This window comes from Heterocephalus glaber, unplaced genomic scaffold (assembly GCF_053883595.1).
Source record: "Heterocephalus glaber isolate CG9 unplaced genomic scaffold, H.glaber_assembly_v1.0 deba00000621, whole genome shotgun sequence".
Lineage (NCBI taxonomy): Eukaryota > Metazoa > Chordata > Mammalia > Rodentia > Bathyergidae > Heterocephalus > Heterocephalus glaber.
Genome location: NW_028258153.1, coordinates 21,577,998 through 21,604,047, shown reverse-complemented (window position 1 = coordinate 21,604,047; position 26,050 = coordinate 21,577,998). Strand labels below are relative to the sequence as shown.

General features: G+C 39.2%; 1 protein-coding gene across 47 annotated transcripts in view; it reads left to right on the top strand.

The window, feature by feature from the left end:
- The window catches only part of Abi2 (abl interactor 2), a 163,824-nt gene that overhangs the window by 52,447 nt on the left and 85,327 nt on the right, over positions 1–26,050 (top strand). For 25 of the 47 annotated variants that reach the window (XM_087205838.1, XM_021263582.2, XM_087205849.1 and 22 more), the window contains 2 exons: positions 4,083–4,241; positions 20,760–20,846. In XM_087205838.1, coding sequence (XP_087061964.1) covers positions 4,083–4,241; positions 20,760–20,846 — 246 coding nt within the window. The remainder of the gene's footprint in view (positions 1–4,082; positions 4,242–20,759; positions 20,847–26,050) is intronic. The other 22 variants (XM_087205847.1, XM_087205853.1, XM_087205844.1 and 19 more) reach the window with 1 other exon arrangement.

Here is a 26,050-nt window from a genome sequence, read left to right as displayed (position 1 = left end):
GGTAACTCCTTGATTGGTTTTTCAAAGTCCCTGAAGTTTTGCATTTGTAAGTGTCATATAAATGCAAGCATGTGCTGTGTATCTTTTTGGGTCTGGTGTTCTGGCCTGATGTGCTGGAGGTGTAGCCATGTTGTTGTGTGTTTATGTATTTTATTCCTTTTTATTTCTGAATACTGGGCGTTTGTATGATGTCCCAGAATCCATCTCTTTGCCACTTGAAGGACATTTGGATTGTCCTTAGTTTTGAGTGCCATAAACTTTCACATACGGGTCTCTGTGCAAATACAGGTTTTATTGCATTTGAGTAAATGCCCGCTAGGATTTTGAGCTTGTAGTATAAGCAAATGTTGAACTTTTACAGAAACTGCCAAATTATTTCCCAAACTGGCTCTGAAAATTTGTGTCTCTGCCAGCAGATGTGAGATTTTTTAGTTTCATCCTTGTCAACAGGTGGTCAGTTTTGTTTCTAGCTTCAGCTGCCTTAGTAGGTATGTGGTAGTTTTTCATACAGCACCATCCCCTTGCTTGTTTTTTTTTGGTAGCTGGGCATTGACCCAGGGTTTTGGCACTGGTGTGCACCCCTACTCCTTTTTATTCTTTTATTTTTGAGACAGGATCTTACTAAGTTGCCCAGGCTGGGCTCATTTGCCATCCTTTTGCTCCAGCTTCCCAGAGAGTTCCTCATCTTTTTCTTAAGTTTTTGTCCCCTTATCAATGAGTTCTTTTATGTTTTGAATTCTTTATCAATGATGTGAGTTGCAAATATTTTCAATTTTGTGGTTCAGTTCATATTCTTCGTGGTGTCTTTAAAATAGCAGGAGCTCTTAATTTTCATTAAATCCAGTTTATCGGTTTTTCTTTTATGGATTGTGATTTTGTGAGAACTTTTACTCAGAGTCATGAATTTTTTATTTGTGTTTTCTTCTACAAGTTTTAAAGGTCAGGTTTTGTAGTTAGGCCTATGATAACTAGCCAGTTTTTTTTTTTTTTTTTTAACAGTTTGTTTTAAAACCCAAACAGGTCTGGGGATTTAGCTCAGTGACACTGTGCCTGCCTCGCAAGCACAAGGTCCTGAGTTCGATCCCTGGTACTGAAGAAAAAGAAAAGAATTCCTTTTTTTGGGTTTTTTTTGAGGCAGTGTCTCCCTTTGTAGTTCAGGCTGGCCCTGAACTCACTATATAGCCCAGGCTGGCCTCAAGCTCACAGTGATCCTCCTGCCTCAGCCTCCCGAGTGCTGGGATTACAGGCATGCGCCACCACACCCAGCAAAAAAAAGGAATTCTAAAACCCAAACAAGGTAAATTAACAGCATGAATAGTGTTTCTTTCATGCATTGTCTTTGAATCACTGCAGATTTCTAACTTAGATGAGAATTTAGACTGGATCTGTCTATTAAATTCATAACAGTATTAAGCACCAAATGTTTTTAACTTGAAGATCCTAGTTTGTTCTAGATTTAATTATTAAATGCCAATAAGGCATTTCTGTCCAGTGGTTCAGATGGCTAAATGTACATTTTAAATAATAGTTGGTTCATCTGCCTGCCTGCCTTTTAATCAAGGTTACTAAGACTGCTCAGTTGATAGAAGGTTAAGTATAAGCTTGATTAAGTATCAAGCTTATTAGATTAAGTATCCAGCTTTTATGCAGCAGAATTGAGTTGCAGATTTTAATACATACATAAAATGAATATGATGGTAAATTTCGAGTACTGTATTTTTGCCATATTCTTTATATTACTCCTTGTGGATCCAGCTTTTATAAATTTATGAGATTCCTGAAGAGCAGTTTTAGTTATGTAAACCATTCTGTAATCATAGATAAGATGACAGATTCTCAAAAGGGCTTTTTTTTTCATTGCTTCTCTCCCTTTCTTCCTTATTCCTTGCCTTTCCCCTGTAGGTTTCCTCCCTCCTCTTGCCCTCCTCTGCCCTGATCTTCTCTTCCACTTTCTCCCCCCCATCTCTCTTCCCCTCCTCTTTCTCTTGTTTTTCTCTCACTTCTCTGTGCCTGTCTCTTGCTTTCTGAGTGTTCTTTCCTGGGTGTTCTGGAGCTCTGTTTATAACAGGTCCTCAACTGATTAGGGGCTAAATGGGGCCAAGTAAGGGTAAAGCCAAGGTAAAATTTGGAAACTGGCAGGGTATAGTGGCATATCCCTGTAATTCTAGCTGCTAAGGAGGCTGAAGCAGGAGGATCTCAAATTTAAGGCCAGCCTGGGCAATTTGGTGAGACTGTCTCAAAATAACATTTAGGAAAAAATGGCTGGGGAGATGTAGCCCTGTGAGTGGGGGTGGGGGTCAATGCCGAGTGATGAAAAAAAATTAGGAGCTGGATTGTAGTAGAAAATTGTATGGTTCAGGGAAGAGTTTGAAGTTGGCATTAGCTATTGAACTCTTAAGAGCAAAATAGGGTGAAATTGTTGAAGAATATGTACAGGTTCAGGCATGATGTTACAAGTAAAATATGTTTCCATTCACTTTTTAAAATTCACTTTTTTTTTTTTGGTATTGGGGATTGAACTCAGGGCTTGCGCTTGTGAGGCAGGCACTGGAACCACTGAGCTAAATCCCTGGCCCCTCCACTCGCTTTTTATATTGTAGCTTTTTCATAGTTGTAGATTTCATAAATAATTTTAAGACAATAATTTTTGAGGTGGGTGTTTTTGATTGAATAAAGATACATGCTTTTGATTTGGAATTATGTGGTCAGACTTTTTGCTGAAATACTTTGTTTTCCTTTAAAGAAATTTCTTTGCTACCTTAATTGCATTATTTCTGTTATTATTATTTTGAAGTAAGATTGTGTATTAGAGATTTTTCTTTTTCTTTTCTTAGTGTCACTCTTACCATGTTGAGTTTAGTTTCCATTGTTGAGTAGCTACTTTTTTAGAGGGAAGGGATTGTCTTAGTTCATTTTGTGCTGCTATCCTAGAATACTACAGACTAGGTAATTTATAAATAATAGAAATCTGCTTCTGGCTGGACCTGGTGGTGCATACCTGTAATCTGCTGAGACAGGAGGATCACAAGTTCAACCCCAGCCTGGGCAATTTAGAAATGTAGTGAGACTCTGTTTGTTTTTTTTGGTACCAGGGATTGAACTTGGGTCCTTCCGCTTGCAAGGCAGGTGGTGGAACCACTGAGCTAAATCCCCGGCCCATGAGACCCTGTTTTTAAAAAGCAGGGCTGGTGGTATAGCTCAGTGCAAAGGCCCTGGGTTCAATTCTCAGGATGGCAAAAACAAAATAAAGCAAAAGAAAAAGGTATTTCTGTAGGTGGGTGGGAAGTCCAGTAGCAAAGGCCCTGTATCTCTGTATCTGGTGAGGGCCTTTTTGTTGTGTTGTGTGTGGAAGGCATCACAGGGGAAGAGTGTGCACAGAAGAGAAAAAAAAAGGGTGGGCAGGTGGGCGACCTCACCCTCTCATCAGGAACCCACTCTCTTCCTGTGAAGCACAGCATTGTCACTTTGGGGGGGGTACCGGAAATCGAACTCAGGACCTTGTGCTTGCCAGGCAGGTGCAGCCCCACTGAGCTACATCCCTGGCCCTGCACTGTCACTTCTTAAAGATCCCACCTCAACACTGTCAGACTGGGAGCAGCTTTCCAGCAAAAGAGTTTTGGGGGACAGTGAAATCACAGCAAAGGCCCAGAATTTTAATTGTGATGATTTTGGAAATCCCAAAAATGATTGATAAAATCCTAGTGTTAACTAGTAATCTGTTTAGATGTAGCTTTTCCAAACTGTCGTATTTTCATTTACTTCTTGCTTTTTGTTAATTTTTGATATTTATCAGTAGATGTTTGCAGTACACATTGATGACATTCATTGTGGGGAATTGGTACACATATATAACACATCTCAATTCTTTTTTTCCCCTTTCTTCCACCCTCTTTTAGTTTTACTTTTTTGCTTTTGCATTTTGATACAGTGCTAGCTGAGCGATGCTATTCATCTAGTGTTGATTTTCAGATAGTATAATGGGATAAACATTGTTATTTTTAATAATTTTAGTATGATTTGGGCAATAGACATAAATATTTTATTATCTGAGAGCTTTTCTTTTATTTATCCATCTCTTCCAGGCCATCCTGTTCAGTTCTACAGCATGAACAGGCCTGCTGCTCGCCACACGCCCCCAACCATAGGAGGCTCCCTGCCCTATCGACGCCCTCCCTCTATAACATCACAAGCAAGCCTTCAGAACCAGATGAATGGTGGACCTTTTTATAGCCAGAATCCAGGTAAGATTTTCTTTTGCATTTTTGTAATGTGTCTATTTTAAAATCTTCAATTAAACCCTTTAGTTCCAAATAATTGGCACATTGTAGGTGGTGAATGCTATTCTTTGAATGAATGGCAGAGTGAATGAATACTTGATGAATACTTGGTTGCTAATAATGCTGTATCTTTCACCTCTCTTAAAAAAAGATCAATGCATGATTTCCCCATAAAGTTGTAGAAGTTAATTTTTCAGAGCAGAATAGCAGAATCCTTTTGAATGTGTTAGTGGTTACTTGCTTTTAAAAATACTATTTTGGAGTTAGAGGAGTAGCTCTGTGGTGGAACATTAGTCCAAAATGTGCAAAGCACTGGGTTTGAGTCCTAGCACACCTCCTCCAATAAAAAACCCACAGAGATCTGCGGTGAATAATAACTTTTTAATTTAATGATACATCCTGTTCTATGAATTACAGATAATGAAAGTTGGGTGTACATGAAGCTCTTTTGTGTTAGTTATGCTGCCTTACTCAGTTCTTACACCAAGCCTCTGGTGGAAAAACTGGGCCTTGGAGAAATTGACCAAATATAACAATTATAATAACTGCATCATTCATACAGAACAACTAATCTGGCACATATTTAATGTTATACATGTTCATTATTTCGCTTATTTCTTAGAGCAAGAACAAATATTAGACATGGTCCATCAACTTACTGTACTTGTTAGAGTTTTGCCAAGAGGCCATTAAGCCTGTATGTGAGAACCTCTGATATTAGAGGGCAAATCATTTCATCTTTGACTTTTATAGGGCTTAAATTTACCTACTGTGGCTACTACCAGTGAAACCTTAGTTATGTCTTTGGAATCTTGCAAATGAAAGAAATTTGACCTTCTACATAAACATTTACAGTTTAAAGAATGCTTTTGTATTACTTCATTTGATTTTTGTAATTCATGTACACAACAAGATTGGTGATCTTCCTCTGTACAGTACAGTGGTACCTCAGTTCACGAATTTAATTTGTTCTGCAATTCTGGAAAAGATGCCCATGTTCCTGTTAGCGTGGGAAAGATGGCTGCAGTTGTGTTGGTCACCTGATGCAGAGTTTGCAAACAAAAACAAAATTTTGCCAAATGCATCTGTTTGTGAACCAAGTTGTTCTGAAACAAAAGGGTCCGTGAACCAAGGTACCAATGTATTTAGCTTAGGAAACCAAGTCAGGATGATATTTCACCTAAGGGCCAGGGATTTAGCTCAGTGGCACCACACCTGCCTCAGAAGCACAAGGTACTAAGTTTGATCCCTGGTACCAAAAAAAAAGAGAACTATGATATTTCACCTTAGGTTTTTCGACTCTATCATCTCGTGTTTTGGTGGGGGAGTGCAAAAAACATTAAGAGCCTGAGATCTTGTCAAAAATAGTTAATTTTGGGCCGGGGGTTTAGCTCAGTGGTTTCGCCGCCTGCTGCGCTAGTGCAAGGACCTGAGCTCGATCCCCGGTACCAAAAAAAAAAAGTTAATTTTATTTTATTGTTTGAAGCAAAATTGTTATTGAAGCAAGACCTTTATGGGTATATTTTATTTTATTTTTTAAAAAAGTAATTTTTCTGGTACTGGGGATCAAACTCAGGACCTTGTGCTTGCGAGGCAGGTGTGGTGCCACTGAACTAAATTCCCTGCGTTATGGGTATATTTTAGATATACATAGTGGTAACATTCATCATAGGGAATTTGTACCTATACATAATATATCTTGCTTCTTTTTTTCCCCATTCCCCCTTCCACCGCTCTCCTCTCCTTATTTACAAAATCTTGGTTTCCATTTTCTATTCCCTTTTTTTCCTTGTCCCTTCTTTCCTTTCCCCCTCCTCCCTCCCTGTTCCCCTCCTCATTTGAACACTTTCTTCCCATTTCTCAATATCCAATATACATTTTAGTCTTTATTTCCACTTTCAGTTTCTCACACCAGAGAGAAACAATGTGATATTTAAACATATGTGTCCAATTTATCTCACTTAAGAGTATGATCTCAAAGTGCATCCATTTAGCTAGAAATGTCTCAAGCTTATCCTTCTTTATGGCAGAGTAGTACTCCATTGTATAAAAAAAGACCTACATGTTCTTTATCCATTCATTGGTTGATGGGCATTTGGGCTGTTTCCAAGATTTAGCTATTACAAACTGTGCTGCTACAAACATGGGTGTGCATATATCGCTATGGTATGATGGTTTTAATTCTTTCAGAAAGAGAATAGCTGGGTCAAATGGAAATCTCTGCACTGATTTCCACAGAGGTTGCACCAGTCTGCACTTCTACCAACAGTGGAGAAGGGTTTCTTTTTCCCCACAGCCCTTCCAGTATTTGTTATTGGTTGATTTCTTGGTAACAGCCATTCTTTCTGCAGTGAGATTGAATCTCAGAGTTGTTTTTAATTTGCACCTATCGAATGACCGGTGATGTTGAACATTTTTTTCATATATTTATTTGCTGTTTTTACTTCTTCATCTGAGAAATGTCTATTCATTTCAGATGCCCAGTTTTGGATTGAGTCTTTAAATTTGAGGGATCTGATTTTTTGAGTTCTTTATATATTCTCTGTCCTTTGTCTGAGGAAGAGCTAGTAAAATTTTTTCTCTGTGGGTTATCTCTTCACTTTGTTGGTGGTTTCTCTTGCTGTGCAAAAGCTTTTTAATAAGATGAGATCCCAGTTGTTGATTCTTTGTGATAGTTCCTGTGCAATTGAGGTTTTGTTCATAAAGTCCTTGCCTATGCCAATGTCTTTGAGAGTCCTATCTATTCTATTTGCCAGCAGATTTAGTGTTAATTTCTGCCCTGATCTGTATAATTTCCTTCCTTATAGTAGCTTTGGGCTTGAGTCACTCTTCTTTTTCTAGAAGCTTGAGGTTCAATATTAGGTTGTTTATTTGATCTTGCTCTGTTTTTCTGTTATGGGAAATTGCTACTATAAATTTCTCTTGTAGGACTGCTTTCATTGAGTTCAAAAGTTCTGGCATGGTGCATTGGCATTATTGTTTAATTGTAGAAACTGTCTAATTTCTTCTTCATTTTCATCTGTGACCTCTTGGTTGTTCAGAAGGATGTTATTTAATTTCCAGGTATTTATGAAGTTCTTGTGGTTTCTTTTGCCATTGTTTTCCAGTTTCATTGCACTATGGCCTGATAATGTGCATGGGATAATTTCAGTTTCTTTGCATTTACTTAAGCATGTGAGCTAGTATGTGATCTATTTTGGAGAATGACCAATGTGCAGCTGAGGAGAATGTGTACTCTGATGTTGTGGGGTGGAGCAATCTGTAGACATCTGCTAAGTCCATTTGTTCAAAATTTTGGTTCAGTTTTCATATTTCTTTGTTGATTTTTTTTTTTTGGTCTTGTTGATCTATTTGTGACAGTGGGGTATTGAGGTCCGCCATTACAATTGTATTAGTGCTTATTTGATTTTTCATGTCTGTTATATATTTTATATAGTTGTATTCACTGGTATTTGGTGCATATATATTTATGATTGTTATCTCTTCCTCTTGGATCATTCTTTTTGCAAGAATGTAATGACCTTCTTTGTCTCTCTCTCTCTTTTTTTTTTTTTTGGTGCGGGGATCAAACTAGGGACCTTGTGCTTGCAAGGCAGGTGCCGGAACGGAACCACTGAGCTAAATTCCTGGCCCCTTCTTTGTCTCTCTTAAGCAGCCATGGCTTTAAATCCATTTTGTCTGCAAATACAACAGCTACCCCTGCTTTTTTCTGAGTTCCTTTCACAGGGAGTATTGTTTTCCATCCTTTGACTTTCAGACTATGAATTTCTTTTTGAATTAAATGTATTTTCTTATGTGCAGCATATTGTTGGATCTTTCTTCTTGATCTATTCTGCCAGTCTGTTTCTTTTGATTGGTGAGTTGAGACTATTAACATTGATGGTTGTAACTGATATACATTGACTGATCATTGTCATGTTATTTTCCTGTTGTGTCCCCCCCCCCCCCGCCCCCGCCACCCCGTTTAATTGTTTGCCCTGCCTGGTGGATTCATTCTGTTGGGGTTCATTGAGTTGTAGTCCTTGTTATCTCTTTCTAGAATTTCCTCAGAACAGTTTGGAGTGCTGGTTTTGTGGTCATGAATTTCTTCAGGTGTTCTTTGACACAGGTGTTCTTATTTCTCCATCAATTTTGAAAGATAGTTTTGCAGGGCACCTCAATTTGGGTTGGAGATTGTTTTCCATTAGGGCTTGAAATACTTTAAGCTCTCCTTGACTTGAGGGTTTGTGTTAAGAAGTCCACTGTGATTCTGAGGGGCTTTCCTTTGTAGGTGATGTGTTTCTTTTCTCTACTAGCTTTTAATATTCTATTCTTGTGCTGAATTTCTGGAATCTTGACTATTATATGCCTTGATGTAGATTTCTTTTTGATCATGGCTAAATGGAGTTCTATATGACTCACTTATCTGTATGTCAGATTCTTTTCCCTGCCTGGGAAGTTTTCTGCCATTACTTCTATGAACAGGTTCATATCAAACTTACATTACTTTTCTTTTCATCATCTAGCAGTTGTTGGATTAATTTTTTTTGTGATCCCTTGCTATTTTTATGAAATCTTTCTTTTCATGATTGCTAATCACAGTCCTATCTTCTGTATCTGATATTCTGATCTTGCATTGGCTCATTCTGCTGCCTATACTTGCAGTGCAATTTTTAATCTCCTGAATATGTTTGAATATGTTTGGTGGAATCCATTTCTTTCCTATGTTGAGCACTCATGGTTTCGATCATTTTCCTAAGCTCCTCTGTTTTTTTTATCTGTATCTGCTCTAGAGTCACTAACCTGGTCTTTCTCTCTTTACCATCTCTGTAGTTATCTGAGAAACTTTGTGATTTGATTTTTTTCTAGAGCCTCATTCATCTGCTTTGTTACCTCCCCTGTTACCACTTCAAAAAGTCCAGGTGGGTAAGTTTTGAATTGTTCCACCTCATTGCTGCCTGGATATGCCTTTGATGAGCTGGAAGTTTGGAGTTGCATCTTGCTTAAGTGTCTTCTCATTTTCTATCTTTTTAAAGTTTAATTTCTGTGCTGATGCTTATAAATTGCTTATGGTGAGCAGCTTTATTGCTAGTATTTAGAACCCTTAGGAAATGAGTACTTCTCAGAGATGTCTTCCAGGTATAGCTAGCTTTTGTGTTTTGAGTCTTTTGCAAGATACTACCCCTTCAATGTATTGGGGGTGAGAAGCTGCTGCTTATTGGCCCAGCCCCTCATTCTTTGACTTTAGCCTAAAGATTTGTTTATGACCCTTTGGCGATCTCAGTCTTGGGATACCAGGAAGAACAACTGATTAGAATAATTATGTCCCCTTAGTAAAGTAATACAGTTTGCAGTAGCAATAGCATCAAACACAGCCTTAAAAATAACAAACTGTGGTAAGCATTAACTTGCCACCTTTAACCACATAAACTTGATTTCTGGTTATATATCAAAAATCTAAAACAAACCAGAAAATTGTATAGAGTAAATATGTCCTCAGGATGACAATTTTACAACATGCCCTCAGCATTTATGCTTCAGAGGACTTTATGAATGACCAGTAAGGTTATGCATGGGACTTTGATGTAGGTGTAGTTCTACTGCTACTCAATTTAAGATCTATGAACTCCAGTCACTTCATGAGCCTCTCTTTTCGTATTAACTTCATTATTGTATATTGTGAAAATAATATTGTAGTGGCAAAGTGCCAGCCAGTATATACAGTGCTAGTGTCTACAGCTCAACACAGATAGCCCAGGAGTCTCAGAGACAAAGTGTACAGCTTTATTCTTAACTCTTGATGGGTCAGTCTGGGACTTCTCCACAAAGAGACTGACCCGGAAACTCAGCCAGAGCTGGGTTGTTATGTACGTAGGGAAGGGGGTGGGTTTACAAGTTTCAATCTTTCATTTACATATAGGCCCAGCAACCTTACTGGCTACAGAATTTCACATACAGTGGGTTCATTGGTTAACACAGTGCACTGAGTTTTATCTTATTTGCATATGGTGGAAAGGCAGAACAAAGAAAATTACTGAGATGTTTGAGGGAGCCAGGCCCAGGTACGTTAAAAGAATTAAAGGGAAGTCATCTTGCCCTGTTAGCAAGTCCAGTTTTAGCTACAGAGAAGTTTATTCCCCTTTCAATATAACTGAATCTAATTTGGCAGGCCTTTTGGTGTTTATAGAGAACAAGTCTTGTTATATTGGCTAAATGATGAAAACATATTTATAGTTACTTTTTTCTTTTTTGGTGCTGGGGATTGAATCAGGGCCTTGCTAATGTTAAACACATTTTATCACCGGACCACACCCCCACCCTTTCTTCCCATTCTTGCCTGTTCACAAAATGCCCAGAAGTAGAAAATGTAGAAAACAATTCTTTGCATCAAAATTCCCCTTAAAAGTCTGGGTGTGGTGGTGCATAATTTCCATAAAACCAGCATTTGGGGCTGAGGCAGGAGAATTGCTGTGAGTCCAAGGCCCACTTGAGCTACACAGTGAGACCCTGTCTCAAATAACCAAAACCAAAACTTCAGCAGCACCACCACCACCACCAACAAAGGCACACAAAATAAACCTACGATAGCTCATTTTTCAGCTCATCTCCAAGGAAGATAAATCTAGTCTCTTTCAAAGTAGGCTGTTTTCTGGTTCACAGGCATTCTGGACAGATGAAATTTTATGTGGTCCAAAAAGAAATTGCTATTGTATCTCAATTTGGACCACTGTATTGAAGGTTTGTCCTGGGCAAAAGAGAATTTGGGGGTCACCTTTATAAACCCCAGGTGGACTTGAATTTTCTTCTATTTTGTTACATATTTACAGTACATGAAGTTTACATTCACCTTGGGGAGTAGGTCCGTGTACATAACACACCTTTCATTTTAAATCCACTTCCCCCCTTCTGCTCCTTCCTTCTATCTCTAATTCCTCTTCCCCCATTTTCATTCTTATTGTTACTATTTTTAGTTCACGTTTATGACATAAAATGTTTGCATTCATTGTGGATATTTGCTATCTGTACACAACACATTGTAAATCTTACTTCCCCTTTCTCTCTCCCTTCACCCTTGGTCTCCTGGACCTCTTGCCATTTGCAGAAGATCTACTAGTTTCTTCCCATCTATCCTTTATTTTGTTCTTTGTTTTTACTTTGCCTCACTCAAATGAAAGATAGCATATGGTATTTAAGCTTGTATGTCTTATTTATTTCACTCAACAGTATATTTGCCAGGTACATCCATTTTTCCACAAATGTCTCAAATTTATCCTTTATGCCCGAGTAGTATTCCATTATGTGGAGACACCATGCTTTCTTTATACATTTGACTATTGGTGAGCACACAGGCTGCTTCCAGTATAGTATTTAGCTATTATGAATCATGTTGCTATAAACATTGGTGTGCATGTAGTACTGTAATAGGATGTCTTTAGCTGTTTTGGAAAGATACCTAGAAGGAAAATGGCAAGGTCGAATAGAGGAGTGTCCCCCAGCCTTACCAGCATTTGTTATTCTTTGACTTTTTTTTTTTCTCCGTACCAGGGATCGAACTCAGGACCTTGCACTTGCCAGGCAGGCATGGCAGCACTGAGCTACATTTCTTTGACTTCTTGATGATGAAATCTTAGCATTGTTTTTTTTTTTTGGTGCCGGGGATCAAACTTGGGACCTTTTGCTCGTGAGGCATACGGTGGAACCACTGAGCTAAATCCCCAGCCTTAAGCATTGTTTTAATTTACATTTCTCTAATGGCCAGAGATGTTGAAGATTTTTTTCATGTTTCTTGGCTATTTATACTTCTTCTGAGAAGTGTCTGTTAATTTCACTAGCCCATTTGTTGATTGGTCTTTTGGGAGATCTAAGTGGTTTTTTTTGTTTGTTTGTTTTTTCTTCCTGTTTTGGTACTGGGCATCAAACTTGGGTCCTTCCGCTTGCAAGGCAGCTGCGAGATGGAACCACTGAGCTGAATCTCTGGCCCTGGGACATCTAAGTTTTTAGGTTCTTTGTATATTCTAGATATTAGTCCTCTGTGTGAGGAATAGGTGGCAGATTTTTTTCTATGGAGTTTTTAATCTCTTGGAAATCTGTTTGTATCTGTTTTATGGATTCCATTTGTTTCCTATGTTGGGATTCCATCATGTTCCTCAGATCCTCTATTTTTTAATCTGTGTTCTCTCTAGATTTATTAATCATGTCTTGCACCATGAGCAAAATCTTTGCTGTTATCTGAGTAATTATTTCTGATTTCATTTTTCCCAGATCCTCTTTTGTTGCCAGTTCAGAGAGTCCAGGTGGTTGAGTATCAGAGTGTTCCATCACGTTTCCCTTTGGGTTTGCTGTAGGTGATGGGGAAGTCTGTTTTTGAGGCTTGTTTATGTGTCTTCTCATTTCCACGGGGGTGGGGGGGTGGGGGGATGGTGCTTCTGTCGCCCACGCGGCTCACCTTCTGTGCCCTAGGAGCTTGGGACGGCAGCGGGGGAGCTTCCTTCCGGGTGCTGGGACCGGCTCAGCTTCTTGGCCCTAGGAGCCTGGGATGGAGGTGGGGAGCTTCCTTCTGGGTGCTGGGACTGGCTCGGCAGATTTTTTTCTGATTCTATAGGTTGTCTCTTCACTGTACTAATTATTTTCTTTGCTTTGCAGCTTTCTAATTTTATAAAATCCTATTTGTTGATTCTTGCTAAATCCCTGGCAGAACATCCACTTTTTTTTTTTTTTTTTTGGTACCGGGGATCGAACTCGGGTCCTAGTGCTTGCGAGGCAGGCGGCGGAACCACTGAGCTAAATCCCCGGCCCAGAACATCCATTTTTTAAAGATAATTTTTGACAACATTTTCTACATTGCTTGCCTGTATTTCTTGCTGACCCTAATAAAGTGAAAGTTTTTTTTTTGAGTAATTTGCTCCCGTGGCATTTCTTCACAGGTTAATACTTTATTGGTAATTCTCTAAATTTAAACAATGGAAATCTTACAACTATCCCATTGCTGGTGCATATAATTCCAAAAATGAGCTGTATTACAATTTTTTATACTATTTTAATGTTTTCCTTAAGGAACTGTAATATAACATCTGGTCTGCTAAATCACTGCCTTTCTTTGCATTATTGTACCACTGGTATTCAAGCTGCCCAATGGGACAGTCAGTTTAAAAATCAGAGCCACACAGAAATGAGACATCTGTTAATTGGATAGTTGAGGCCATTCACTTTAAGAAGGATTACTGAGAGGTGCTGATTAGTCACTTATCATTGTGCTCTTTCTCTCTTCTTCACTCCTTTGTTTTTCTTGCCCTTTTTTGTTATTGTTATTTTTCCATTTGCCTTGGTTGGTGTTTTTATTCCGTATTTTTGGCTTTGTTGGATTCCCTCTTTCTGTCTAGGATATTCTTGAAAATTTTCTGTAGTCCAGGTTTAGTGTTTATAGCTTGAGTTATTCTTTTTCATGAAATGTCCTTATTTCTCCATCTGTTTTGAAGGAAAGTTTTGCCAAATAGATTAATCTGGGTTAGAAGTTGTTTGCTTTTAGGGCTTGAAATACTTTACTCCAAGCTCTTCTGACCTTTATAATTTGTGTTGAGAAGTCTGCTGTAATTATAATGGGTTTACCTTTGTATGTGATTTTTTGTTTTTCTCTGACTGCTTTTAAAATTACGGTTTTTGGTTTGACATCTGGCATTTTAATTATGATGTCTTGCGGAGCTTCTTTTTTTTTTTTTATACTAGTTGTTTTTATCTTAGTTGTTCTGAAAGCCTTGCTTAACCTGTATGTTGAACTCTTTTCTTATTGAAAAACTTTCTATTATGATTTTTGCAAACACATTAATTCCATCTGTATTCTAGTTTCTCTGACTCCAGTTAACCTTAGGTTGGTCTTGTTGGTCAGAAAGTATCTGATGGATTAGTTTTTCTTGTTCTCTTTTTTGAGGTTTCTCTGAGTACTTTGTCATAATTTACCAGTTTATCCTCGATTTCAGACACTCTGTTTTCACATCGATCATTTCTGCATTTTGTGAATTCTGTACAGTTTTTTATGTCTGGCATTTCTGTCTGATATCTTTTTGTGGATTCTATATCTTTGGTGCATTTGTCATTCATGGTTTGAACTGTTTTGGTCAGCTCTTCCAGTTTTTGATTCCCCCAGACCCACATTGGTCATTTTATGTGAGAATTCCATAAACTTTTGGGTCATGTCCCCTTTGAATTCAGTAAGTTTCTTCATCTTTTCTTTAAACAATTCACAGTTGTCTGCTACCTGGTATTTGCTTTCCTCACCATATGTGTCCCCTTGATCTGCCGTGGGAGTGTTAGGAGAGACCTTGGAGTCTTTTGTTGCCTTGTTTTCCCATGATCCTGTGTGTATGTATGTCTGTTTTGTTTCATTTTCCTCCCTTTTTTCTTGTTTTTTTGGTACTGAGAGTTGAGGTCTATTAGGATGGGGAGAGCTTGTAATTGATATTAAGATTTATTTTTTAGTAAGCTACTGCCTTCCCTTGATGTGTTTTCAGCTATATTTGTCCAGAGATTGTATTTACTCAGTGATTTGGACTCTATGTTTTTGGGAAAGAATTACTTCTGGTTATAACAGAATCACCAGGTCTAATTATACATTGCCTCTATGTGATAGATCTTGCATTTCTACTTGCGTCCTTTATTGATACTCTTCACAGCCTGTGTTCAGTTATTATTAGCAGTTATTCTACTGTTGTGCCAGGGGAGTCAAAATGACCTTCCAGAAACTGGAGCGTAGGGTAAAATAAAAAAGTTTATTGCCAGGCAAGGACAGCCTCAGGAAATGAGTCCTTCTAGGCTGACCATGAGTTAAGACAGTTTCTTCTTTTTATACCTTTTACAGGGTAGCGTAAGTTGGGGCTACACAGCAGAATGTGGCAAGGGCATGATAAAGCAACATTAGGTGGAAAGGGTAGCTTAAGTTGTGATCACACAGGATGTAGCAAGGGGGTGGTAAAGCAGCATTGGGTACGGGGTACTTAGATAAACACACTTCAAGGCTAGTTTCTAATCTCTCCAGGACCAGGCTGCCCCACAACAGGGAGAAGGCCCACCCAGAGTTTTCAAACAGAGACGAGTTTCAAACAGGGTTTTAGCATAGAGTTTATTAACAAATATTTTGCAATAATTACCCATTCCAAGTTATGTTTGGCAGCTCTTTGTACCTCAGTACAACATGGCAGGAGAAGTGGAGTGAAGAGATTGAGGGATGGACGAAAGAGAAGTGTGAGTAAGTGGGGAGGTTGGTAGGAGAAATAGTAATAGGTTAAAAAAACTTAATATGGCATCAGATTCTGTTGGAGTTCTTCTAGTTGATTTGAAGAGTTGGTGTTGAGGGTTTTAAGAAGACACTCGTGGGTACAAGGACAAGATACAGGAAGGAAGTGTGTTGGGGATTGAGAAAGCTGAGTCTGTCGGAAACTGTTGATTAGTTTGTGCACCTGTGATGTGGAATAGAGGCAAGGGAAGGGGGCCAGGGATTTAGCTCAGTGGTGCCACTGTCCTGGAAAATATGAAATATTATATCTCCCAACCTGTTAACTGTATGATAAGCGGAGTTCTTGTTCTCTGGAAATCTAAGAATGAGTCCTAGGAACAATGGACGTTAAAAGTAGGAAGATATTTATTGATAAGAAAGCTCCTTAGGGGCAGGAAGGGTCCCAAGTGGGTAGCCAAAGACCCCACTTTACAGAGAAGTTTTATAGGGTGGGTGAAACCCATGTGGGTACAACGTGGGCCTCAGCCATGAACATCCAATGAGGTTACAAGTATAGTCACCTAGGTAATGGTGGTCCAATTGGGAAGCAAGTCAGGTAGCAAGTGTACAAGGATTTTCAGTAAGGGTGGGGGTCAGGGATATTTCCTAGAGAGGCTGGGTTAAGACCTTGACCCCCCACCCAAGTGATGGATACCTATTTAGAATATCAGTCACTGCTGTTTATCCGCAGGGAAAGCACAAGGGTGTGTAGTTTCTCTCCTTTTACAATTTGGGCCTACAGTGAATGTGCCTTGGGCCGCAATTGTCCTTTGTGCAGAAGGGCCAGCCCTGTATAACAGGCTGTAATAATTATAATTGACTTAGCTGTCTACAATACCAAGAGCCCCCAATAACCTTCAAGCAAATCCCTTTGGCTTAGGTTGGTCTGTCCCTTTCTGTGTGTACAGCCAGAAGTCTCATTGATGTGGTGCTGTGGTTTGTTTCACCTTTGTCCTGGCCTTCTCGAGGACTTAGCCCTATCTGACTGCCTATAATAGTTCTACATAGCTCATCTATCTATAATACCACTGCCTGCCTCACAAGCACAAGTTCCTGAGTTTGATCCGTGGTACCAAAAAAAAAGAGGCAAGGGAAGATAGAGCAAGGTAAGCTATTAAAGGGCAAAGGGAATAAAGTAAGAGGGTGAGGGTTTAATACAGGAGAAAATAGGAATGAGGGAGAACAGAATATGGTGCATTAAAAACATGAGAAGAAGAATTTAAAAAGTGAGAGAAACAAGAAATAAGATAATAGTATTGCTATGGAAGCTTGAGTTGAAGAAACTAAATAGGGAGATGAGAAGAGGGAGAGAACATAGACTCCAACTAAATCAAAGCAAATATGAAAAAAGAACCCAAACACAAAATATGCAATGGGAATTTAGTTCAAATACTACAGCAAGAGCATATGCATGTGATTCACACATGACCACTTTGTGCTGATTGTGGCGTGATTACGTGCCCCCACACCAGTATCATTTCTGCTGTTTTCCACTTGGCCTCAGGACTTCATTCTGTCAGCTTGCAGGCAGAGCCTGATGCTGTCTCTGTTCCTGGATGGGGATCTGCCTCCTCTCTGGGGATGATGGTGGAATTGGTGGCAGGTTTGCTAGCAAGCAAGGGACAGTGTAGGCATGGGCACACTTGAGCTATGCAGTATCCTTGGAGATTTTCAGATGAGCTCACATAGCTGTGGAGTCTGCAGAGTATCAGCTAATTGCTTTCAGGAAGGAGTGCAGATTCCCTGGTGCCTGAGTGCATGCACGCCTGTGGGATTCTGTAGTCCCTATTTGTGCCATTTATCCTCTTCTGCCTACGGTGTGTGTGGGGTTCCCTTGCCTGTGGTAAGTGCTGATGGGGTCTACAGGAGATGGCGGTGGCTGGCTTGGGAGTTGGCAATTCTTTCACAGGTGGAAATCTGCAATCCTTTTTGCCCTTTATTCTCTTTCTGTCTAAGGTGGGGGTGTGGGGTTCCTTTGCCCTGGGTGAGAACTGTTGAAGGTCTTGCCAAGGTACAGTGTTCTCTGGTGTTTGAATTATTGCTGCTGTGGTGAAGGGTCTGGTGCATAGTCAGAGCAAGAAATTCCGTTTCTGTAGAGCTCCTGGCTCCTCCCCACCCACTAGCTATTTCAAGTGCTCTCTTTGGGGCTGCTCTGGAATTGAAACTGAAGTTTTGACCTGCCCTAGGAGCAGTTTTTTTTTGTTTTTTTGCGGTACTGGGGATCGAACTCAGGACCTTGTGCTTGGGAGGCAGGCGGCGGCGCCACTGATCTAAATCCCCGGCCCACCTAGGAGCAGCTTTGAAAAAAAATCTTAATTTGCGCCAAAGTAATTCTGTTTAAGGAATACCTGGGATTGTTTTTCCCCTGGCTGCTTTTGGTGGACTTAAAAAATCACTATGGTTTCACTTCTAGAAAAGAAATACAGTATGTTTTTAAAAAATATGAATTTAACCTGGTTACAAAAAGACTGCTGTAAATTAAGCATCTCAGCATTCTTTTTTTGTTTTTTCTTTTTTTTAAGTACTGGGGGTCGAACTCAGGACCTTGGGATTGTGAGGTAGGTGTGGTGCCGCTGAGCTAAATCCCTGGCCCTCAGCATTCTTTTTTTGATACAAGCACTAAAGATCATATTTTTATTTGGTAGAGAAACAATGAGGGAAATGTCCTACTCTTTTGTTTCAAGGCAGGTTGGGGTGAGTGCTGACAAAAGGAGGGGCATTTCATCTTGATGTGGACACACTTCTGATCTCTGCTTTTCTCCTGCTCTTTATTATCTGCCACCGTTCCTATCTTGGCTGCCTTCTCTGTTCACTTACTTTAAGTATGGGAAGCACAGGTGTTATTTGTTTTGTTTTGGTATGGGGATTGAACTCGGGACCTTGGGCTTTTGAGGCAGGTGGAAGAACCACTGAGCTAAATCCCCAGCCTGGGAAGCAGTTTTTTGAAGGTATGCATAGTTGTTCCAAGCCTTGTGAGTGGAAGACAGATGCAAAGTCAAGGGTTTACTGCCAAGAAGTATGACTCTTTAGAGAAGAGCCTAACTAAAGGAATCCTTTAAAGAAAGGAACAGATTCCTGGGGTTCTGTCTAGATATCCTTCAAGATTCTGTGGTTGAGGTGGTGATGGAGGTTGCTGGTTGGGCCGGGGATTTAGCTCAGTGGTTTTGCCGCCTGCTCTGCAGGCGCAAGGACCCGAGTTTGATCCCTGGTACCAAAAAAAAAAAAAAGAGGTTACTGGTTGAGCACTTCCCTGGACTGTATGAGGCCCTAGGTTTGACTGTCAGCATTGTAAAACAAATGGAGGAAGAGGAGGGGTGGGGAGGAGGAGGAAACAAGAGAAACAAAAACCATGAGTATGTGCTTAACCTCTTCTCTGTGCTTGATATATGTTTTCCCCCATCTTCTCCAGCATCATCTGTTAGCTTTCTGCTGCTGACTACTAACATGCTATACCTCCTGAGTTTTCACATGCATAGCCCAGTTCTCTAATGGCTTCCCCTATTGATGATGCTAAATTACCTCCACACATCTCATCATTGCCACTTCCTGACTTGCTCACTCACCAGTTTATTCTTTTACCAGTACTGACCCACCAAGGTTACCATAGTTCATGTTTTTTTGTTTTTTTTTAATCATCACCCATGAAGGCTAAACATCTGAATCATTAGTTATCAAGTAGTTTTCCATACTCTTACCAAATTCTTTCCCATTTTTTTCAGTTTCTAGAAACAGCCTTGATTTATTGTGTGCCAGGTCCAGGGTTAGGCTTTCTATATCCATTGTCACCATTATGTGAAGTAGGTTACATTATTTCCTTTTCATATCACATTTATGGGTTAGGCCCAGACAGTTTAATTGATGTGCTATCCAAATACAAGGAAATATTGGATCAGGGATTGGAGGCTAAATGACTTTCAAAATCATTCTCTTTCTCTTAAGCCTACTTTCACCTGGCAGGTAGAGAGGGTCCTTCCCTGTTTCATACCCAGCTGCTCATTTTTCACTTTATTTTTTTAAGGATATGTTATGCTAACCATATGGAAACATTTCTGGTCCTGTGAACTAGTCATGCTATTTTATGGCTCTAAGCCTTTGCCCTCACTTGGTTCCTCCAGTTTAACTTTCTCCACCCCTGTCTGACTGACAAACTCCTTTTCAAGTATCTTTTAAGAGAGCATTGTTATGTGGCCTCCTTCACTACCACCACCACCATCTCCAGGGAACACATGTTGTTGGGTTAAAATGGTTATTTTTCTATTCCTGAGTAGGATATAATCTTTTTTGAGGGCAGACATTAATCTTTTCAGTTTTGTTAGTCTTAAAGATATCCTGTCTTTATGATAAGATGCATATCATAATTTATACCCATTCTGAAGGAAACTATAACTGTGGAGTTAGTCTTATAAAATTGGTTGTATTTAACTTATTTGTGCATGTATATAGGGTCAACATTTGTTGAAGGCTTACTTAATTAGGCACTGTGGCAGGTGGTTGAGATAGAAGGAGAAGAGCAGAATGATTTGAACAAAGGCAGCATTTTTCTGAAGGTAGAGTCAGGAAGGAAATAGACCAGTGAGTTGGGATCATGAAAAGTTATAATAACAGCATCTGACTCTCAGGGAAAGGTTTTGGTGCTGGTCTAGCAGAGTGCTTGCCACTTGGTAGGAAGTCAGTTAATATCTATTTAATTAAATGAAGGAACAATTTACTGGATATTGAAGTAATAAAAAGTTGAGCTGGGGATATAGCTCATTGGTGCCGTGCCTGCCTGCAAGTGCAAGGTCCTGAGTTTGATTCTGATACTGGAAAAAAAAGAAATAATAAAAAGTATAAATTTAGATGTTAGGATGTAATGCTTTTTCTTTTATACTGACATAGTCTTGTAACCTTTGAGATAAAATTCAAAAAACCAAACTATTTCATGTTAATCTGAAGAAATTCTTTCTTTGAGCAGGCGTGTTTAATCAATATGAAAATAGATGGCCAGTATATGTTAGAGTAGTTCTGTGATAAATTCTTCCCGTTGTAACTTTTAAAAACTTACTAAAAATCCCCTAGTATTGTACTTTCTTTTGTGTTAGTGAAATATCCCTCAAAATGGAATCCTTAAGATAGTTAATGAAATGTTTGTGAAGAGTGCTTTTCCTTCTTTATATGTTCATTTTATTGTATTATCATCTCCTTTTAATGTAACTTGCCCTTACCCCTTATCCTCCACACCTCTTTTGTTTTTGCAGTATCTCTTGCTCCTCCTCCTCCTTCCATCCTACAGGTAACTCCTCAGTTACCTTTAATGGGATTTGTGGCCAGAGTCCAAGAAAATAGTAAGTTTATGTCTTCTTTATGCTGTAGATCAGATTATAGGCATAAAATGTCATTGATACATGATTGACTGAATAGTCATTCATTTGCTGATATTTCAGATATTTGAATATTATGAGTAAGTCACTGTGTGAATGACTAATGAGGATGATAAAATAAGTTGAAATTCTCTACTTTCAGATAGCTTTAAATGTATTAGTAGCTGGGGTTGTAGCTCAGTAGCGGAGCAGATGAGTAGGATGCATGAGTCCCTGGGTTTGAGTCCCAGCACTAAAAACAAACAAAAAAACAACGAAAAGAGGGAAAGCCTGGTTGTAAATATGCGTAAATATAAATGCATATGTAAGAGAATAAAAATCATGTCTGAGGAGATCACTGTAATTACCAGGCAGCTCTTCTTTACCTCTGGGCTGCCTGAACTCCCACTGGTCCAGTTTCCTGTCACTGTCCTATCATGGGCGTAGTGTAGGTGCCTGACAGTCTCCCTCCAGTCCTATGATTCCATGCATAAAATAGATGTGCTGTGGTAGAGCGCAGAGTTCCAGCCTGCCAGTTTGTCTCCCAGCGGGCCTTGCAAATTGGCAGTGAATTTGTCTGGGTTTCTAGTCTGGTGTTGAACCACATGGAATCAGATAACTGATTTTCTTGGCACACTAAGTCTTCTAGAGAAGCTCGGGAGACATATCTACAGATCAGGAGTGCTGTATTAATGTGCAGTGAGGAATTGTGGTCACAGATGCAAGAGAACATAGTTTGTGTGCTGGGTGAATTCTCTTCTTGGAACCAGTCTGCTTGAGGGGCCACATCACAGTCGTCGGGGTGCACAATGGGTGTGGAATCTGAACAAGGAGGTTACAGTTGACCCTTGAACAACATAGGTGTGAACTGCTCAGGTCTACAGTTTTTACCAATTGACAGTTTACCCCAAACGTCACTGGAGCAGCACGTTTATTCATGTACTGCCCCAAGCATTGGTTGGGCAGGTGTCATTTCAGCCAGTCGATTCTTGTTTTGAATAAGTTTGATAAAATTTTCATTTAATATTTCCTGTTACATTATAAAAATAAATGAAAAAAGATGCAATTTTTGGTCATCCTGTATTTAAATAATTGCATTGGTAAGTGATTAAAAAAACTCATAGACAGAGTAGCCCAGAAATATTTTTTTAAAATTTAAGACATTGGGCCAGGGATTTAGCTCAGTGGTGCCGCTGCCTGCCTCGCAAGTGCAAGGTCCCGAGTTCGATCCCTGGTACCAAAAAAAAATTTTAGTTATACCATGAATATATAAAATACACGTAGGTAGGGCCAGGGATTTCGCTCAGTGGTTCTGGCACCTGCTTCGCAAGAGCAAGGTCCTGAGTTCGATCTCCAGTACCCCCCCCCAAAAAAAAACATGTAGGTAATAGTCTTTTTTCTCATGTTATTATAAAAAATAAACAAACCTATTACAGAAAGTTAAAATTTATCAAAACTTTGGCATTAGAACACTCACAGACCACACATAAAACCATGTGCAGTTGAAAGAAATATAAACAAGCATAACGATGCACACCAAATCCTGACTGTATAACATTAACTCTGGTAATACTGCATTACCTGTAAGAGTTTCATAATTGCCTCCTGTTGCTACTGTGAGCTCAAGTGTTTTGAAGTGTCTGCTTAATACCTCATGTTGGACTAATCATCTTTGTGCAAACACTGCAGCTCTCCAGTTAATTATATATTACAGTAAAATGTGATCTTTCACTGTTCTCAAGTATTTTTCACTGTGTATAATTTATAGACTGAGTTGTAATAAAAATATGGTGAATATATGAAAAATTCTTAAATTTATTACAGTAAAAGACAGTGCCATTACCCTCAGAATACTCCCCCTCACCTTGGACACACTTATCCCACTGTTCTTGCTTCTTTCTGAAGCAGTTCTGGAAGTTCTTTTTCATGAGTGTATTTACTGTTATAGCTGCCTCAACGTCCTGAATTGATTCAGAATGTTTACCCTGTTGACTTTGGGTAAGAACCACAAGTCTTATTGCCAGAGCCGGTGAAGGAGGTGGATAAGGATACACCATAATGTTTTTACAAGCTGCCTTTTCATGGGGTGGCACTTGGCAGCAGCATTCACTGTATTTTTGATTATACATTTTTAAAGACACAAAAGAGGACTTTCAGAACTGCTTCAGAAAATGGCAAGAATGATGAAATGTGTTCTAAGTGAGGAGAGTATTTTGAGAGGAATTAGTGGCAGTGTGTATTTTATTCTCATAAACTTAAAATTTAAACATTCATATATTTTGATCATACCACATACACAGAATATATAAAGACTGTTATTGGTTAGGCTTCCTGTCAATAATGGGCTATTTATAGTAGTTAAATTTTGGGGGAGACAGAAGTTATATGCAGAATTATGATTGCTATGAGGCCGGGTTAAGGGTCAGCTATACCTTAATTTCAGATTTAATATCATCAGGCTAAAGTAGCCTAACATATGGATCTCATAACAAGGAAGGTAGCACTGCTGGGATAGAAATATTTGCAGTATGTTTTTTGGGATTCTTTGGAGTAGGCATTGCCAGTAGTAGAACCTGAACTCTGACAGCAGAGACTTTGCCATTTTGTTTGTTGGCCCTTTCTCCATCACCTAGGAAAGTGTGTGATAGGTAGCAGGTGCTTTTGGTGCCCGCCGCCCTGCCCCCCTTTTTAAAAGAAAGATGTGTTTGTATTTTCACTGGTTAAAATCCAGTCTTACTGCCCCGAGAGCTCAGTGTTTCTTGCAGGTGCCTTTGCATTTCTTTGCCGATTTCTGAAAACAGTTTGTTTTACTCACTATTGTTCACTGGGATGTACCCGACGAATCCTTGTAATATTTGTCATGCTGTCTGTTCTTAAAATGCTTTAAGAGCTGCTTTCATAAATAATCAGTAGGTTTCATTTGTTTAAATTATGCTATTGGAGCCCACTTTCCTTTGGCTTGTGTGTGGCCCACATGGGCTCAGGGATAAAATGCTGTGTCGGTGAGGTCCAGCCAGCCCTGCACAGCCTTGGTGTGACTCTGCTAGGCTTATGTGCTTAAGTGTGGCACAGAGTGTAACTGGTCCTGCTCTTTTAAAAAAATTTGTTCTGTATCTAAACAGTAGACCAAGTAGAAAAAGGTTTAATCAGAGTACCAAAATGGAACACTTTGCAATGTTGGTTGCATTTTATATACCCATATAAGATGAAAAGTTGAAATGTCATTATAACAAAGAGAAAGTTTTTCTCATCACAAGTCCAGTTTAATCACATCAATTAATGAAGATAGTCACCTGAATGATACTTTTCACTTTTTTACAATCATGATGGGCCTGCATGTTGGAGAATGCCATCATTCAGTTGCTCCTGCATGTTCTGTGAGTTGATGTCACTCATCCTGAACACAGAACTTATGAGCAGCTTCTGGAGTAAACTAAACCATCAGTTAGACAAAAATGTTTATGTAGAAAGTAAAAGGTGATTTTCTTTGCAAAAATCTGAACTTAATGTTAAATAGGATTATGAAGCAAGATGTCATTTAGATTTCACCAGTCATTAGTGAAGGTTACAGTTTGTGGGAACATCAGAATGTTTCATAAACAGTCCCAAATATTACTGAAGTACATGGTTACTAGTTCAAGACTTAGAAGTGTCCTAAGTATATTTTTGAAAAGTCAGTTCTTAATTCAGTCACCGATCACAATTGATTATCATTTGAGAACCTTCCCCCGTCATACATCCCAGTAAGTTCATCTAACAGTGAGTCACATCCTCAGCCCACAGATCATCTTCTACATCTTTTTCCATAGTCATATACATTTCTCTCATACAAAAAGCAGGAAAACTGCCAGTGTAGTAGCACATACCTGCATTCCCACTACCTGTGAGACTGAGGCCAGAGGAGTGTGAGCTCAAGGCCATTCTGCAGTACATAGTTCAAGGCCAGTCTGGAGTAATAGTGAGACCTGTCAAAACAAAAACAAAAACAAAACCCAAAAGTATAAAACCCATTTTGAGATATACTGTGACTGATTTAACAGACCTAGCAGGATGTATATATTCAAATGTATTTTATCCTCTCAAAACATTCACTTTGGGAAGGTATGTTTCTTTCAGATTATCTTCAAAACTTTTCAGGCATATTATTTTTATTCTTAGTGGAACTAGGGATGGAACCTAGAGCCTTTGCACTGAGCTACATCCCCGGCCCTTTTAAAAATTTTTTATTTTGAGACAATGTCTCACTAAATTGCTATGGGCTTAAATTTGTGATCCTTCTGCTTTAGCCTCCCAGAGTACTGAGATTACAGATGTGTGCCACCTTGCCTGGCTTAGGTATATTATTTTAAAGCTATTCTGTGATACCAGGTATTTACTGTACATTATGTTCAATGTTTTGAAGAAGCATGGATTTGTTTGGGACCAGTTATAGTGTACCATTTTATATTGAGCTAAGAAATTCAGTTATGATCCTCTTTTAAAACTCGTCTCTGCTCCCCTCTCCCAGTTGCTCTTTGGATAGAGTCCAGACTTCTACGAGTCTCTTTTTCCCTACTCTTCTTCATTTCCTCATGCCTTTCTGTTGAACTTTGGACAATTCTTTGAAGGTTTTCTGCTTTCTTACCTTTGTACTTTTTTTTTTTCTTTATATCTGACATGAAATATTCACCCATGACATACTCCCACCTAGCTGTTAACTCTTGCTCATCCTTCAGGTCTCAGGAAGCGTCTCTGATTTGTGTTGCCTGTTCTCATGATCTCCTAAAGCATTGTTACCCTTAATCATACATGAAAGTTTGGTTCTCCATCTCTCCATCACTTTTCCCACTAATGCTTTCTCAGTGCTAAGCATAGTGCCTAGGACAGAAGTCTCAGTTGGTGTTTACTGAGTGAATGACAGTGAAGCATATCCTCAGCATTGGTAGGTTTACCTCCGCCCACAATAGTGTAGCCTTATCTGTATTGTTGGCACATGTTTGCAACCTGTGGCTATCACATTCATCCTGTGATCAGTCACACCACATGTTACATGCCCTTCCCTCTCCCCTTCCTCACTTTCCCCTCTCATCTCTACAATCTGAGCCTGTTTCACACTATGTCTCTCTTATTTTTCTCTTTAACTTACTTATATTTTGGGTTTCTAATGTAAGAGAAACCATGTGGTATTTAGCCTTCATGTGTGGTATATT